Raw genomic sequence first — 12,411 nt, 5'->3', positions numbered from 1 at the left:
TGATAATGACATAGCGGACACACTAAATGAGTTTTTTTCAACAGTATTTACTAGAGAGGACCCAATTCAGGGACTAATATATAATCTCAATAATGAGAATATCCCACTGATAGGTACTTATTTAAGCGAGGAAGTAGTCTGTGACCGATTAAAACATTTAAAGATTAATAAGTCACCAGGACGATGGTATTCACCCAAGGGTTCTAATGGAGCTTCATTCTGAACTTGCGAAGCCGCTTTTTTTGATCTTTAAGGATTCAGTAATATCAGGTATGGTTCCCAAAGACTGGCGTATAGCGGAAGTAGTGCCTATATTCAAAAAGGGAAGTAAAGCTGAACCAGGTAATTATAGACCAGTTAGTCTTACATCTATAGTGGGGAAAGTATTGGAAGGTATTCTAAGAGATAGTATTCAGAAGTTCCTTGAAGTCAATAAGGTCATTAAAAGGAATCAACATGGGTTTATGAAGGACAGATCCTGTCAAGCCAACTTACTTGGCTTTTATGAAACAGAATGCGCAAACCTAGATCAGGGTAAAGAGGTGGATGTAATCTTTTTAGATTTTGCCAAAGCGTTCGATACTGTACCACACATGAGACTTATCTACAAGCTACAAAAATCAGGGCTAGGAAGCACAATATGCACTTGGGTCAACAACTGGTTAGATAATAGGGAGCATCGCATTGTGGTTAATGGATCTTTTTTAACCTGGACTGAAGTGCTAAATGGTGTGCCGCAAGGCTCGGTATTAGGACAGCTATTGTTCAATATTTTCATTAACGACCTAACAGAAGGTCTAGAGAGCATGGTGTAAATTTTTGCAGATGATACCAAATTGTGTAAAGTTATAAATGCAGAGGGGGAGGCTGAGTAGCTTCAGAATGACTTAGTTAAATTAGAAGCTTGGGCAGCGAAATGGAGAATGCGCTTCAATACAGACAAGTGTAAGGTAATGCACTGTGGTAACAAGAACAAAAATAACACCTACCTACTAAATGGGGTAAAATTAGGGGATTCTGTACTGGAAAAGGACTTAGGTGTCCTCATAGATAGCAAACTAAGCAGTAGTACCCAAAGTAGGACTGCAGCAAAGAAGGCTAATAAGATATTAGCATGCATAAAACGGGGAATTGATGCTAGGGACGAGAGTATTATACTCCCATTATATAAATCACTTGTGAGGCCACACCTTGAATACTGTGTACAATTCTGGGCACCTTACTACAAAAAGGATATCCTGGAGTTAGAAAAGGTTCAAAGGTGGGCGACCAAACTAATTAAGGGTATGGAGACGCTGGAATACGAGGAAAGGCTTGCAAGACTAGGCATGTCTACACTGGAAAAGAGGAGATTAAGAGGGGACATGATCAACATTTACAAATATATAAGTGGACAATATACAGATCTTGTGCAGGACCTGTTTTTGGTTAGATCAACACAGAGAACTCGTGGACACTCGCTCAGGTTAGAGGAGAGGAGATTCCACACAATACGGCATAAAGGCTTTTTTACGGTAAGGACGATACGTGTTTGGAATTCCCTGCCTGAGGGAGTTGTAATGGCCAACTCAGTCAACACCTTTAAGAATGGGTTAGATAAATTCCTAATGGATAAGGATATCCAGGGTTACGGGGCATAGTCACGCACTATGGTTATTATAAAAAAAGAGGGGTTAATCGGAACGGCAGTCAGCAACTTCAGTAAAAAAAAATTATACAAAAATAATCATGCATAGGAGACCACAAATAGGTTGAACCCGATGGACAATTGTCTTTTTTCAACCTTAGATACTATGTTACTATGTTACTATGTTTTAACCTAATTTGGAATTTATTTTTCAGGCTTTGTTCTCTGTCTGTGGTATAAAACCTAAAGTCTGCTATACACAAATGACTTTGGTGTGACCTGAAGCACAGCCAGCTGCCCTGGAACTGTGCATAGCCAGGATTTCCTGACTGTATTGAGCCTGGAAGTATGGATAAGTCCCTGGAAACCACAACCACTTGCACATATCGTTTGCTATGTATCATTCAATGTTACCGCTTATTATTATTATTATTATTATTATCATCATCATCATCATCATCATATTTTAATGCATATACTGTATTGTCTGCTTTCTTTAACTCTGTGTATCTGAAGAATCCAGTTCCAGCAGGAACATGCATGTAAAATGCTTATTTGGCATCAGAGCTCACAAAGTTTAACATTCCTGCTGCATGCTGAATACTGACATGGAAAAATCTACACAAAAAGAGAAAGCATTTGACTACTAATAGGATGATAAAAATATATATACAATTACAAAATGATTGTATAGAAGAGCATACTTCAAGGTAAATCTCAGGTGGGTCATATTTTACTGAAAATTAATTTAATTAAGAAATCTGAGAACTTGGGGTGCTATTTGTCGTAGGATTGCTATATACAGAAATGTGCACCTGTGCACCTGTATAATTAGTGTTTCTGTGCTCGGACACTACAAAAATGTACCAAAAGCTATCAACTTATTACATGTCCCATTTTTGCTAGTCAAAGGTATACTGCAATGCAACAATTGTTTGGTGAATGCCTCACTGTTTGACATACAGTTGTGCATAAAAAAGTGTCAGAATGTGTTTGCAGAAAATGTATCCCTACTAAGATACATTATTGTATACTATGTTGCAGGAACAGTCTGCTGGAAAAACACTCTTCCTATAATTACACTCACATAATACACCCAAGATTCCTCCACAATATGAGGTCTTATCCTGCATTAATCTCCTAAGGACAGCTTCTCCACGTCTCTACTCTTTTTAGAAGCTTTGATACATTTTCCTCTTATTTTTCTTGTGTGCACTTCACTTTTGCTGGGGACGATGTATCAATCCTTCTAAAGAGAAAAAATGGAGAAGATGCCCAAAACATCAGCTTCTAACTATAATCTTTCTAGCACAGTTTATAACATGACATGTAGAAGCTTATGGATCTATTTACTAAGCCTTGGATGGAGAGAAAGTTGACGGAGATCCAGCTAACCAGCTCATAACTGCCATGTCACAGGCTGGTTTTGAAAAATGACAGTTGGGAGCTGGTTGGTTGGGACGTTATCTCCATCCACCTTTTCTCCATCCAAGGCTTAGTAAATAGACCCCATATTCTCTTTAGAAAGTTTGATACATCTCCCACTAGGTTTTAGGGCCTGATTTAGAGGTGTATGCAATGTCAATGTTGCACACCAGCAGCCAATGTTTTATGTCCGCACATGTGTCTGAGAGCACCATGCATGCATCCCAATTATCTGCATACAGAGACTAGCACAGAATAGGACACATGATCTGGGACTTTTTTGGGGTGTTCCTAAGAGGGTGTGGCAAAGCCAATGTTGATGTGTCACAGGAGTGTTGCTGAAAGGAGCTGTGTTCAAAGATGTACAGCTGCTAAGGAGGCCAAACTTGATTAGAGAAACTGTACCTGCCATATAGACAATGCAAACTTCAATTGTACGACTGAGGGTGCATCTAAATACCAGTAATGATGGAAATCTACTGCCCCAAGACATTGCAAGTGGGTGTCTCGGTTGTTTAAAAATCATCTGTATCCACCTTAGAATGAGGCTCCTGATGTCTATTTTACTTTAAACACTTTCTTTGCAAAATCCCTGTTAACTCTTTCTCTTTCTGTATACCTCTTTCTCTGTCTTTCTGTCAGCTTTCCGTTCCTGACTGTGCCTCTCTTTTTCTCACTGCCCTCACTTGATGTTACCATGGCAACTCATTCAAAATCAATACTTTATTTTAACACAGCTTTATAAATCCATAAATTGTACATTATAATACCTGCCATTCCCCACAGCATCAACATCTCATAAGCTGTTCACCAATACTGGCACATTAATTAAAAATGTATATTATAACAGGTACATTTTACATTTTAATATTCCTGCATAGTCATAGTTAATTTATAAGGTACAGTCCCTTACATTGTCAGTAAAGCCTTCATTTATAGTCAAACCTCTAAGGCAGGCTTTCCCAACCTCAGTCCTCAAGGCACTCTAAAGGTGCCCGTACACTCATGCGACTTCTCCGAAGGAGAAGTCGCATAAGATTTCCATTGAAACGCCCGGCAGCTTCCTGGGCGGCAGGATCGCATATGATGCATCATATGCGGTCCTTTTGCATATGATGTATCATATGCGATCCCAGCCATGACTGCGAGATCCGACATATCTGTAGTTCAGAACTTCCGATCTAGGGGCTCCGATCCAGTGCTCACGGGACTGTGCATCGATCGGAAGTAAAGGACATGCAATTTGCCTGTTTTTATCCGATTTATTGGCCCGAAATGTCGGAATCGGATGAAATCGGGCAAAATCGCAGTAGTGTATGGGCACCTTAACTGGCCAGGATTTACTGATATCCATGCTTGAACACAGGTGACTTAATTATTATCTCAGTTATTGTGATGTGTCCATCTGTGCTTAAGCCTGGATATCACTAAAACCTGCACTGCTAGTGTACATTGAGGAGAGGGGTTGGGAATGTCTGCTCTAAGGCTTTATTAGGTGTAGTACATATTTAGAGCTATTTTGTTTTCTTCAGTAGTTGCTCTATTATATTCTTTCTGACAACAAAGCAATAGTGTAATGTAGATAGAATACTAGTTGAATATAATGAGACAAGCTGCAGGCTGAGCATTCATAAAACAATGAAATGTCCACTGTGTCTGATGAGAGAAGAGCTGAAGCTACTATAATTACCATATTCCTCATATTAATACTGTCTATGTGATCAAGTATCTTGTGAAAAATTAGAGAAATTGTGGAACTTTGTTGAAGTATTTGCTCATATGGTCATTATTTAGAATGATCGAAAGCTATTCAGTATTAATTAAGAATGATCTTTTGTTCTTGGAGATAGTTTGACAAAAGTTATCTCTCCATACTAGAACCTACTCGTTGAGTGCCATGCTGATATACCAAATACAGGGGGAGATGTATCAAACCTTGGAGACAGATAAAGTGGAGAGAGATAACGTACCAATCAGCTCCGGTCAGTTTATAAACACAGCCTGTAAAATGGCAGTAAAACACAAATTGGTTGGTAATTTATCTCTCTCTCCACTTTATATCTCTCCAAGGTTTGACACATCTCACCCACATTAAGACAGATTAAATTAATGTGACAGGTGGTAGATATTCTACAATCTTTTAAGACCTTGTACATAATGATGCTACTAATTTTTCCAAGTTCCAGAGCTATCCCAAGTTCCAGAGCTACTCCTAAATTTATTACAAGTCACAACTAGTTAATGTATAATGTGCAATGAGAAAAAACCTTACTAAATCCAAATGAGTATGCATTTAATTATAGATGTTATTAGTCCTTTTTCATATAAGTAAAAATACTTTGCAAACACTAACCAACCCCATAAGTTGCTTAAAATATCATAATTGCTTTTCTTTATCAAAGATGACATGTTGCTACAAATTGGCTGTAAGGTCTTTCTATTTTAAACAAAAAAGCCTACCCACATACAAACCATATTAAACTTAATTGTTACACACTGCTGAGAATATTTCTTATTCCCACTTATTGATTTTCACAATTTATTATTGTACTCTTAGATTTTCTGCCCACAAGCCTCTCTGTTATCAGCACTCACCATCTCACTCACACCCTGTATTTCCAGCAAAACTTTTGCAGAATTCTTGAAAGACAAATTAGAGTTGACATGGAAAACTCCAACCTGGTACTGTATGTTACCAGCAACTATTGTTACAAGGAGTGTGCAATAAGTTTCAAGATGCACAAAAAGTATTATTTTTACAAAGTTAACGTTACATTTTTTCAAAGTATTTACCAGAGGAGTCTATGAAAACTATTGGTGAAGCAGGTGGACCAGTTCGAAGCAGATATTTCTTCTACATGCTGGATGAAGGTCTCAATGCTGGATAAAGGTCTCCACTGCAGCTCTGGTGACTCGAAACGAATCCCATGCAACGGGTACTTGATTTGTGGGAACAATAAGATGTTGCAAGGGGCCAGGTCTGGACTGTACAACACATTACCAAGCTCCTAGATGTGTTCATTAGCCAGAAAATCCACCACTTTCCTGGACTTGTGAGCAGGTGCATTGTCTTGATGGAGAAGAGTTCTTGGACGGTGCAACACTTACGGCATGCATTTGTTTGTGTACCAGTAACCAGATAGTGTGCTGTTTCACGAGTGGTACGGTGGTTACATGACAATTCTTGGTCACAAAAACAGCCCCTATCTGCTTGGCCATGCTGCGATCATGTTGGAACTTCTGTGGTAGTGCACCCCCTACTAGTGTCTACTAGGCCTACTGTTGTTTGGTCTCAATGTTGATCTAGGATTCATCATCACTGATTATCTCCCAGACAGAATTTGAGTGACCACCATCAAACCTGGCCAGCATGCTGCGGAACCAAGTTACCAAAGCCTCTTTCTGCTCTTGAGTCATCTGATAGGGCACCCAGCATGCATGCAGAAACCTCACTCAGGTCAAGCTTTTCATGGAGTATTGTATTATCCCTATGAGATGTCTATCTGGTTCTCTCACTGGGCCATGGTCAAACTGGTGTCCACCTCATCTATCGCAGCAACAATGTCCTCGATGATGGTGGACACAAGTCAGCCGGAGCGATTCTTGTCTTCCAGGGAATGTCTCCTGAACCACAGCTCTGAAAACCACCCAAACACAGTGGTTTGGGATGGTGTTTCCTCCCCAAAAGCAGCTTGCAGTCAGTCAAAACTTTCCTGCTGTTGCAGATCACTCTTGTAGCCATAGAAGATCAGTGGTTTCTGTTGAGCTCCATAACAGGTTCATGAAGGAAGTGAACAAGCTGACTTCTTTGGTGTGCTGCTTATATGCTGCTCTGTGCCTTGACACTTCACAAGAAATTTAGTCAGATATTACAGTTCACAACCAGCCAGATTTTGTTTACTCTACATATGCACTGCACATCCGAAAACTTATTACACACCCCTTGTACTCTGATATTTCTCAAATATTCCTTCCAAGAAACCTACAATACTCCTAAAAGGACTGAGCAAGTATGAGATGAGTTCAGCAAAGTTATGTTCATATAATTGCAACACAATTAGACATTTACTAATCAATAGGTCACCCTGTTGTATTGCACCACTTTACATAAATATTCCATGTTGAAATGTTGCACCCAGCAGCATCCAAATCACACATTTGGTGTGAAATGTATCAAATGTTTGAGAATGATAAAGTAGAGAAAGATAAATTACCAACCAATCAGCTCCTGTCACTTTTCAAACATAGCCTGTAACACGACAGTTAGGAGCAGATTGGACAGGACTTTCTCTTTCTCCACTTTATCTCTCTCCGCAATAGTGTCTCACATTGCCACCATATTCCATGACTGATACACAGCTATTAGTCATATCTAGACATGAGCGCCCAATGCACACATCATCTTTTAAATTGGAAACAGCAAATCTGTAGATTAATTGCTGTTTCCAGAGCACTCATTGTTTACTATCATCAGTAGCATATTTACCATAAAGCAACAAAAGTGGCTGCTTAGTACCCTGTTCATCCCAGGGGGCCTGCCAACAAGGCTGTGTAAAGGGCATTTTCAGCAGGCCATAAGCTCCGATGAAATTGTCCGAGAGCTGGACTGACTGAATACTCTCAGCGGGCTGTCAGTGATTTGACAGCTGTTGGGTGATGGCTCCAGCGCATGCCTGAATAGCTGATCGAAAGGAGATTGACAGGAAGAGGGCATTTATGGGTGTCAACTGACCATTTTCAGAGAGTGGTTGGAAAAATGCAGGCGTGTCCAGGCGTTTGCTGGGCGGGTGTCTGATGTCAATTCCGAGACCAAAAAGACTGAAGTGATCGCAAGGGCTGAGTAAGTCCAGAGCTACTCAGAAACTGCAAAAAACTTTTTCATCCCACTCGGCTGCACACATGTTCGCACAATTGCAAAGTGAAAACACACTCCTCTGTGGGCGGCGACTTTGCGTTTGCATGGCTGCTTAAAGTAGCTATCGAGTGATCAACTCGGAAAGACCCCCACAGTGTTATGTATTGTTTGAGGAAGGGGATCCATAAATTGTATCCACCTCTGACTATCATCACTCAAAAAAAAAAAAAAAAAAACTGGGAAAAACATCTGCACTGAAATCACAGTTACAATTGAAATAACTGATTAAATAGCTAATTGTTTAATATGCAATCATTCACTGTGTACTGTATGTGTGTAATTTAATGTCATTCCAATCATACAATCAGAATGAATTTTTTTATCTCAAGTATAACTTAGTGTTGCCAACCTAAGTTCTCTGAGGATACAATTTAATCAGAGAAAAATAAATATAATCATTCTGTTGGCTAATTAATGCCTTTGCTTTGTAATTATTCAATGTTAGGAGCATCCATATAATTATTTCCAAGAATTCAGTTTTCTTTTTGGAGCACTTTGTCAGCTAAACCCTTCTGGTTATAACTTTGGTCCCTTCTGAATACCAATTCTTCTAATTACATTAATTTCATACTACAAACTGGAAAAGAAAAATGTGTTTGCTCCTTTTATTTTAGGTTTCCAGCTAATGTTTTATCAGCTGAATAAAACATCCTCAGAAAAACACTGTTATAAATTATAATAATAGAAAACTTCTCGCTAAGTATTCTTTGTGTCGAGCTGAGTAAAGCTGTGAATTTATAAGGTAGATATTATAAATGAATAAGCAAAACAGCAGTACTGTACTTTTCTAAAATGCTTGTAATGTCACACAATGAGCTCAGAGTAACACTAAGCATTTCTATTGTCTATCTATCTATCTATCTATCTATCTATCTATCTATCTATCTATCTATCTATCTATCTATCTATCTATCTATCTGTCTATCTATCGGCAACATCTCCACTTCTAAAAAAACTCACACCTTAGTAAATATACCCCTCAGTCTTCAGTGGTTTCTAAGGGATTCAAATCCCAATGCAAACTTACATTGGGTCACTTTTAATAAAGGAATGTGCACACAAAAATAGGCTGTGAATCAGAAGTGGAAATCATATTTTGTATTTGTCAGTGTACAAAGAGAATATTTACAGTATGCAAATTCTGTTGGAGATACAATACCAAGCAAAAAAAAAGTAATTCCCCTTTTAGACACTATAAATAACAATAATGACGTCGATAATTTCAATTAGTAGAAAATCTTTACTAACTCTCTAGATTTAAATAACTTTTTTATTTTTAACTGTAAATCAGAGTATAGTTTTTCCACAAAAAAAAAGTGCTCTTTAAGTGAAAGTACAGAATTTACAGTATATCCATGTAGAACAGCTAATGGCAAAATTGGAAGCAATAATATTAATCTACCTCAACACCACCATCATTAGATTTGCAGTAGATTAAAGGATTTAAAGGGTAACTACTCAAAATGATTTTGTGTAATTAAAATTATTATGCTAGGTACTGTACTTCAGTGTACTGGAATAAGTTTGTGATCCTTGAAATAGAATATTCACCTAAAATCATCTACGGAATTCTTACAGATACCAATTAAGAAATAGATTGTGAATAACTTATTGTACTTTCCTTAACAGCATTTTGTCCAGTGGAAATGATCAGTGGAGTAAAGTATTTCATTTGTATCTGTGGTTACAGTAGGATCAGTTATTCACAACCTAATTCGGGGTACACACGTAGCAATTTTTACTTAATTTCTAAGCAATCCGACTAGATTGCTTAGAAATTAAGCACACATCGCTCCGTGTGTTGGGTTCCGGCGACATTGATGCGCAGTCCCGCACATTGCTATCACTGGCTCTAGATTTGGCATGCATGCATGCCAAATCTAGTTAGATCGCTCACCTCTCCGCTGGGTGAAGTGAGTGTGTGTCCCCCAGTCCCCCCCTTCGCTCAGCACACATTGCGTGGTGTGCTGAACAGGGGAGAGATGTGACCTGAGCGCTATATGATAGATCGCTCAGCACACATCTCCTCATGTGTCCCACCCTTAAGTGTGAAATGGCAGAGACAATGTGTTTCTGAAATTCTAATACACCCATTTAAACATAAGTCATATTACAAGTATCAGGCGCTACACTAGTAAGTGTTATTACCCCAAAATTCAATGGTATTATCCATAAAATACAATTTTAATCTTAAAGGCAAAGGGCATTTGCACAACATTGAATATGGGAAGATGTATACCCTACTAACACAATTACTAAGTACGTATCTGATAGATCTTTACACCTTGCTGTTATACTTACTGAATTGAACTTTCAATGCGTGAAACTGTCAAAAAGGCCGCTAGGTTTGCTGTGTAAGAAGAAATGACAATTAAGGCAAACAGCCACCATGCTCCCATCATCATTCGTGTTGCTAACGTAGTATAGGGGACGTCACCTCCTGTTAAAAAGGATAAACAACATGTAAGTGAATAAGTATGGAGTGGATCATTTTAAAAATGTATCTACTGTATGTACACATTAAAATAGTGCTAAATGTAGACATAAAGAACATGGGCAGATGTATTAAGCCTGGAGAAGGGATAAAGAAGTGATAAAGCAATGATAAGTGCAAGGTGATCAGGGCCAGATTATTACAATGGGGCTGATGAAGCTGCAGCTCCAGGCCCACCTATCCAAATAGGCCTACTGCATCTGCACACTGTTGTGCTGCAGTACACAGGAAAAAAAATCCTTTTACTGCAGTCTCTCTGATGCAGTCTGAGGCCCCACCCCCCCAGCTGCAACACCGCCCACCCCTCCAGTAGGCAAACTCCGCTGCTCTTACCTATGATAGCGGCGCATGGAAGGTAGCCCTCCCTGTGCTGCATACACACAAGGGCTCAGTGCCTCCTCCATGGCACATATCATCAGAGATGTACCGTTCCCAGGACCGTCCCAGCCGTGGCTCCATGTACCCAGGACAATCCGCCCTAGGCACTGGCAGCAGCTTCGGGAAGGCGGCAAGGTGTCTGATCACCTGACTAAGGTGAGGAGTCAGACTGCCTTGCTGCTGATGATAGTATGATATGCAGGGCAACAGGACAGGTTGAGGCACTATTTAACAAATATATATATATATATTTTTTTTTATTATTATTATTATTATTATATATATATATATATATATATATATATATATATTTTTTTTTTTTTTTTATGGATTTATATATTTATTTATATATGCAGAGGTTAATGATATATAATACTGGCTTACTGGCCGGGTGCAGCTGGCAAGCCCATTCACACAAGATACTTTTAATGGCGGCACTCCAAAGGCTTTCAGTTGTTTACTACTACTGATCCTTTAAAAGAGTAGGAGTAAACAACTGAAATGTTAGATGTGTCTATAGTCTATTTTTGAAGCCCTTGGAGTGCCACCATTAGATGTTATTTTGTGTGTATGTTTTTGTATAGATATAGGGGAGAGTATGTTTTTATATAGATATAGATATAGGGGAGCGGGGGTTAGGCACCCACGGGGAGGGTTAGGGTTGGCTGCGGGGGGGAAGGGGGTGTTAGGCTGTGTGGAGGAGGTCTAAGGTTAGGCACCCTCGGGTTGGGTTAAGGTTAGGGAGGGGGAGGGTTAGGTTTTGGCTGCGGGGAGTTGGGAGTTACGTTAGGCACCACTGGGGAGGGTTAGGTTCAGGCTGTGGATAAGAAGGGCTAGGGGGGTTGGGGATTAGAGCTGTTGGGATCCTGAGCTTTGGGATGCTGCTGTCAGTATTTTAACTTCCGGCATCCCAAGCGCCAGGATCACGATACCACCCCCTCTGCCGAATGTATCAGCAAAGTAGCAAACAAACATGCAGCAGCACTCGGAGACTGAGAAAAGCTTGTAGTAAAGTGTCACCAATATTTTGGGGCCAACTTGCCCCTTTTTCCAAGGTGAAAACCTTTGTCTTTGAGTGCCACCGCCTGTTTGTTTGGATTTTGCAGGTGGCAGAGTCTGAATGTAGGGCATAGCCTGCAGTATTATTAATAAAAGCGCAATATTTGTATGAGATATGAAGGGGCAGGTGCAAGATTCAAATTTTCATCAGGACTGTGAAGTGATTGTACCTCATCTCTAGATATGCTATAATTTACATTTAATTATACTACAGATGTAGCCACGCTGATCGTTACTGTGATGCGTGTGGGGCATACGCATCACGACTAAGTGCAGCTGGCAATTTCACCATAGAAGTCTATGGCATGCACGTGTCTACGCACGTGCACGCCATAGACACGGGCACACTAGTCGTGCCTTCACTGCCGCAATGTGCAATGAAGACTATGTTTTAACTCCACTTTCTTTCTATGTACACCCTTTCTGCATCCACACACTACTACATTCTTGTTTTCTATTGGTCAATGCCATGCTGTAGCTGTTTATCTGTTGGCCGTTTCCTTCTTTACCTCA

General features: G+C 39.6%; 1 protein-coding gene across 2 annotated transcripts in view; it reads right to left on the bottom strand.

The window, feature by feature from the left end:
* Positions 1-12,411, bottom strand: part of GRID2 (glutamate ionotropic receptor delta type subunit 2) — a 1,619,892-nt gene that overhangs the window by 303,048 nt on the left and 1,304,433 nt on the right. For both annotated transcript variants that reach the window (XR_010176066.1, XM_063917339.1), the window contains exon 12: positions 10,269-10,407. Coding sequence is in view for 1 of the 2 variants with exons in the window: in XM_063917339.1 (XP_063773409.1) it covers positions 10,269-10,407 (139 nt within the window). In the remaining variant the exon portion in view is untranslated. The remainder of the gene's footprint in view (positions 1-10,268; positions 10,408-12,411) is intronic.

Source organism: Pseudophryne corroboree, chromosome 1 (genome assembly GCF_028390025.1).
Source record: "Pseudophryne corroboree isolate aPseCor3 chromosome 1, aPseCor3.hap2, whole genome shotgun sequence".
In the NCBI taxonomy this organism is placed as follows: domain Eukaryota; kingdom Metazoa; phylum Chordata; class Amphibia; order Anura; family Myobatrachidae; genus Pseudophryne; species Pseudophryne corroboree.
This window is presented reverse-complemented; position numbering and strand designations above follow the sequence as displayed.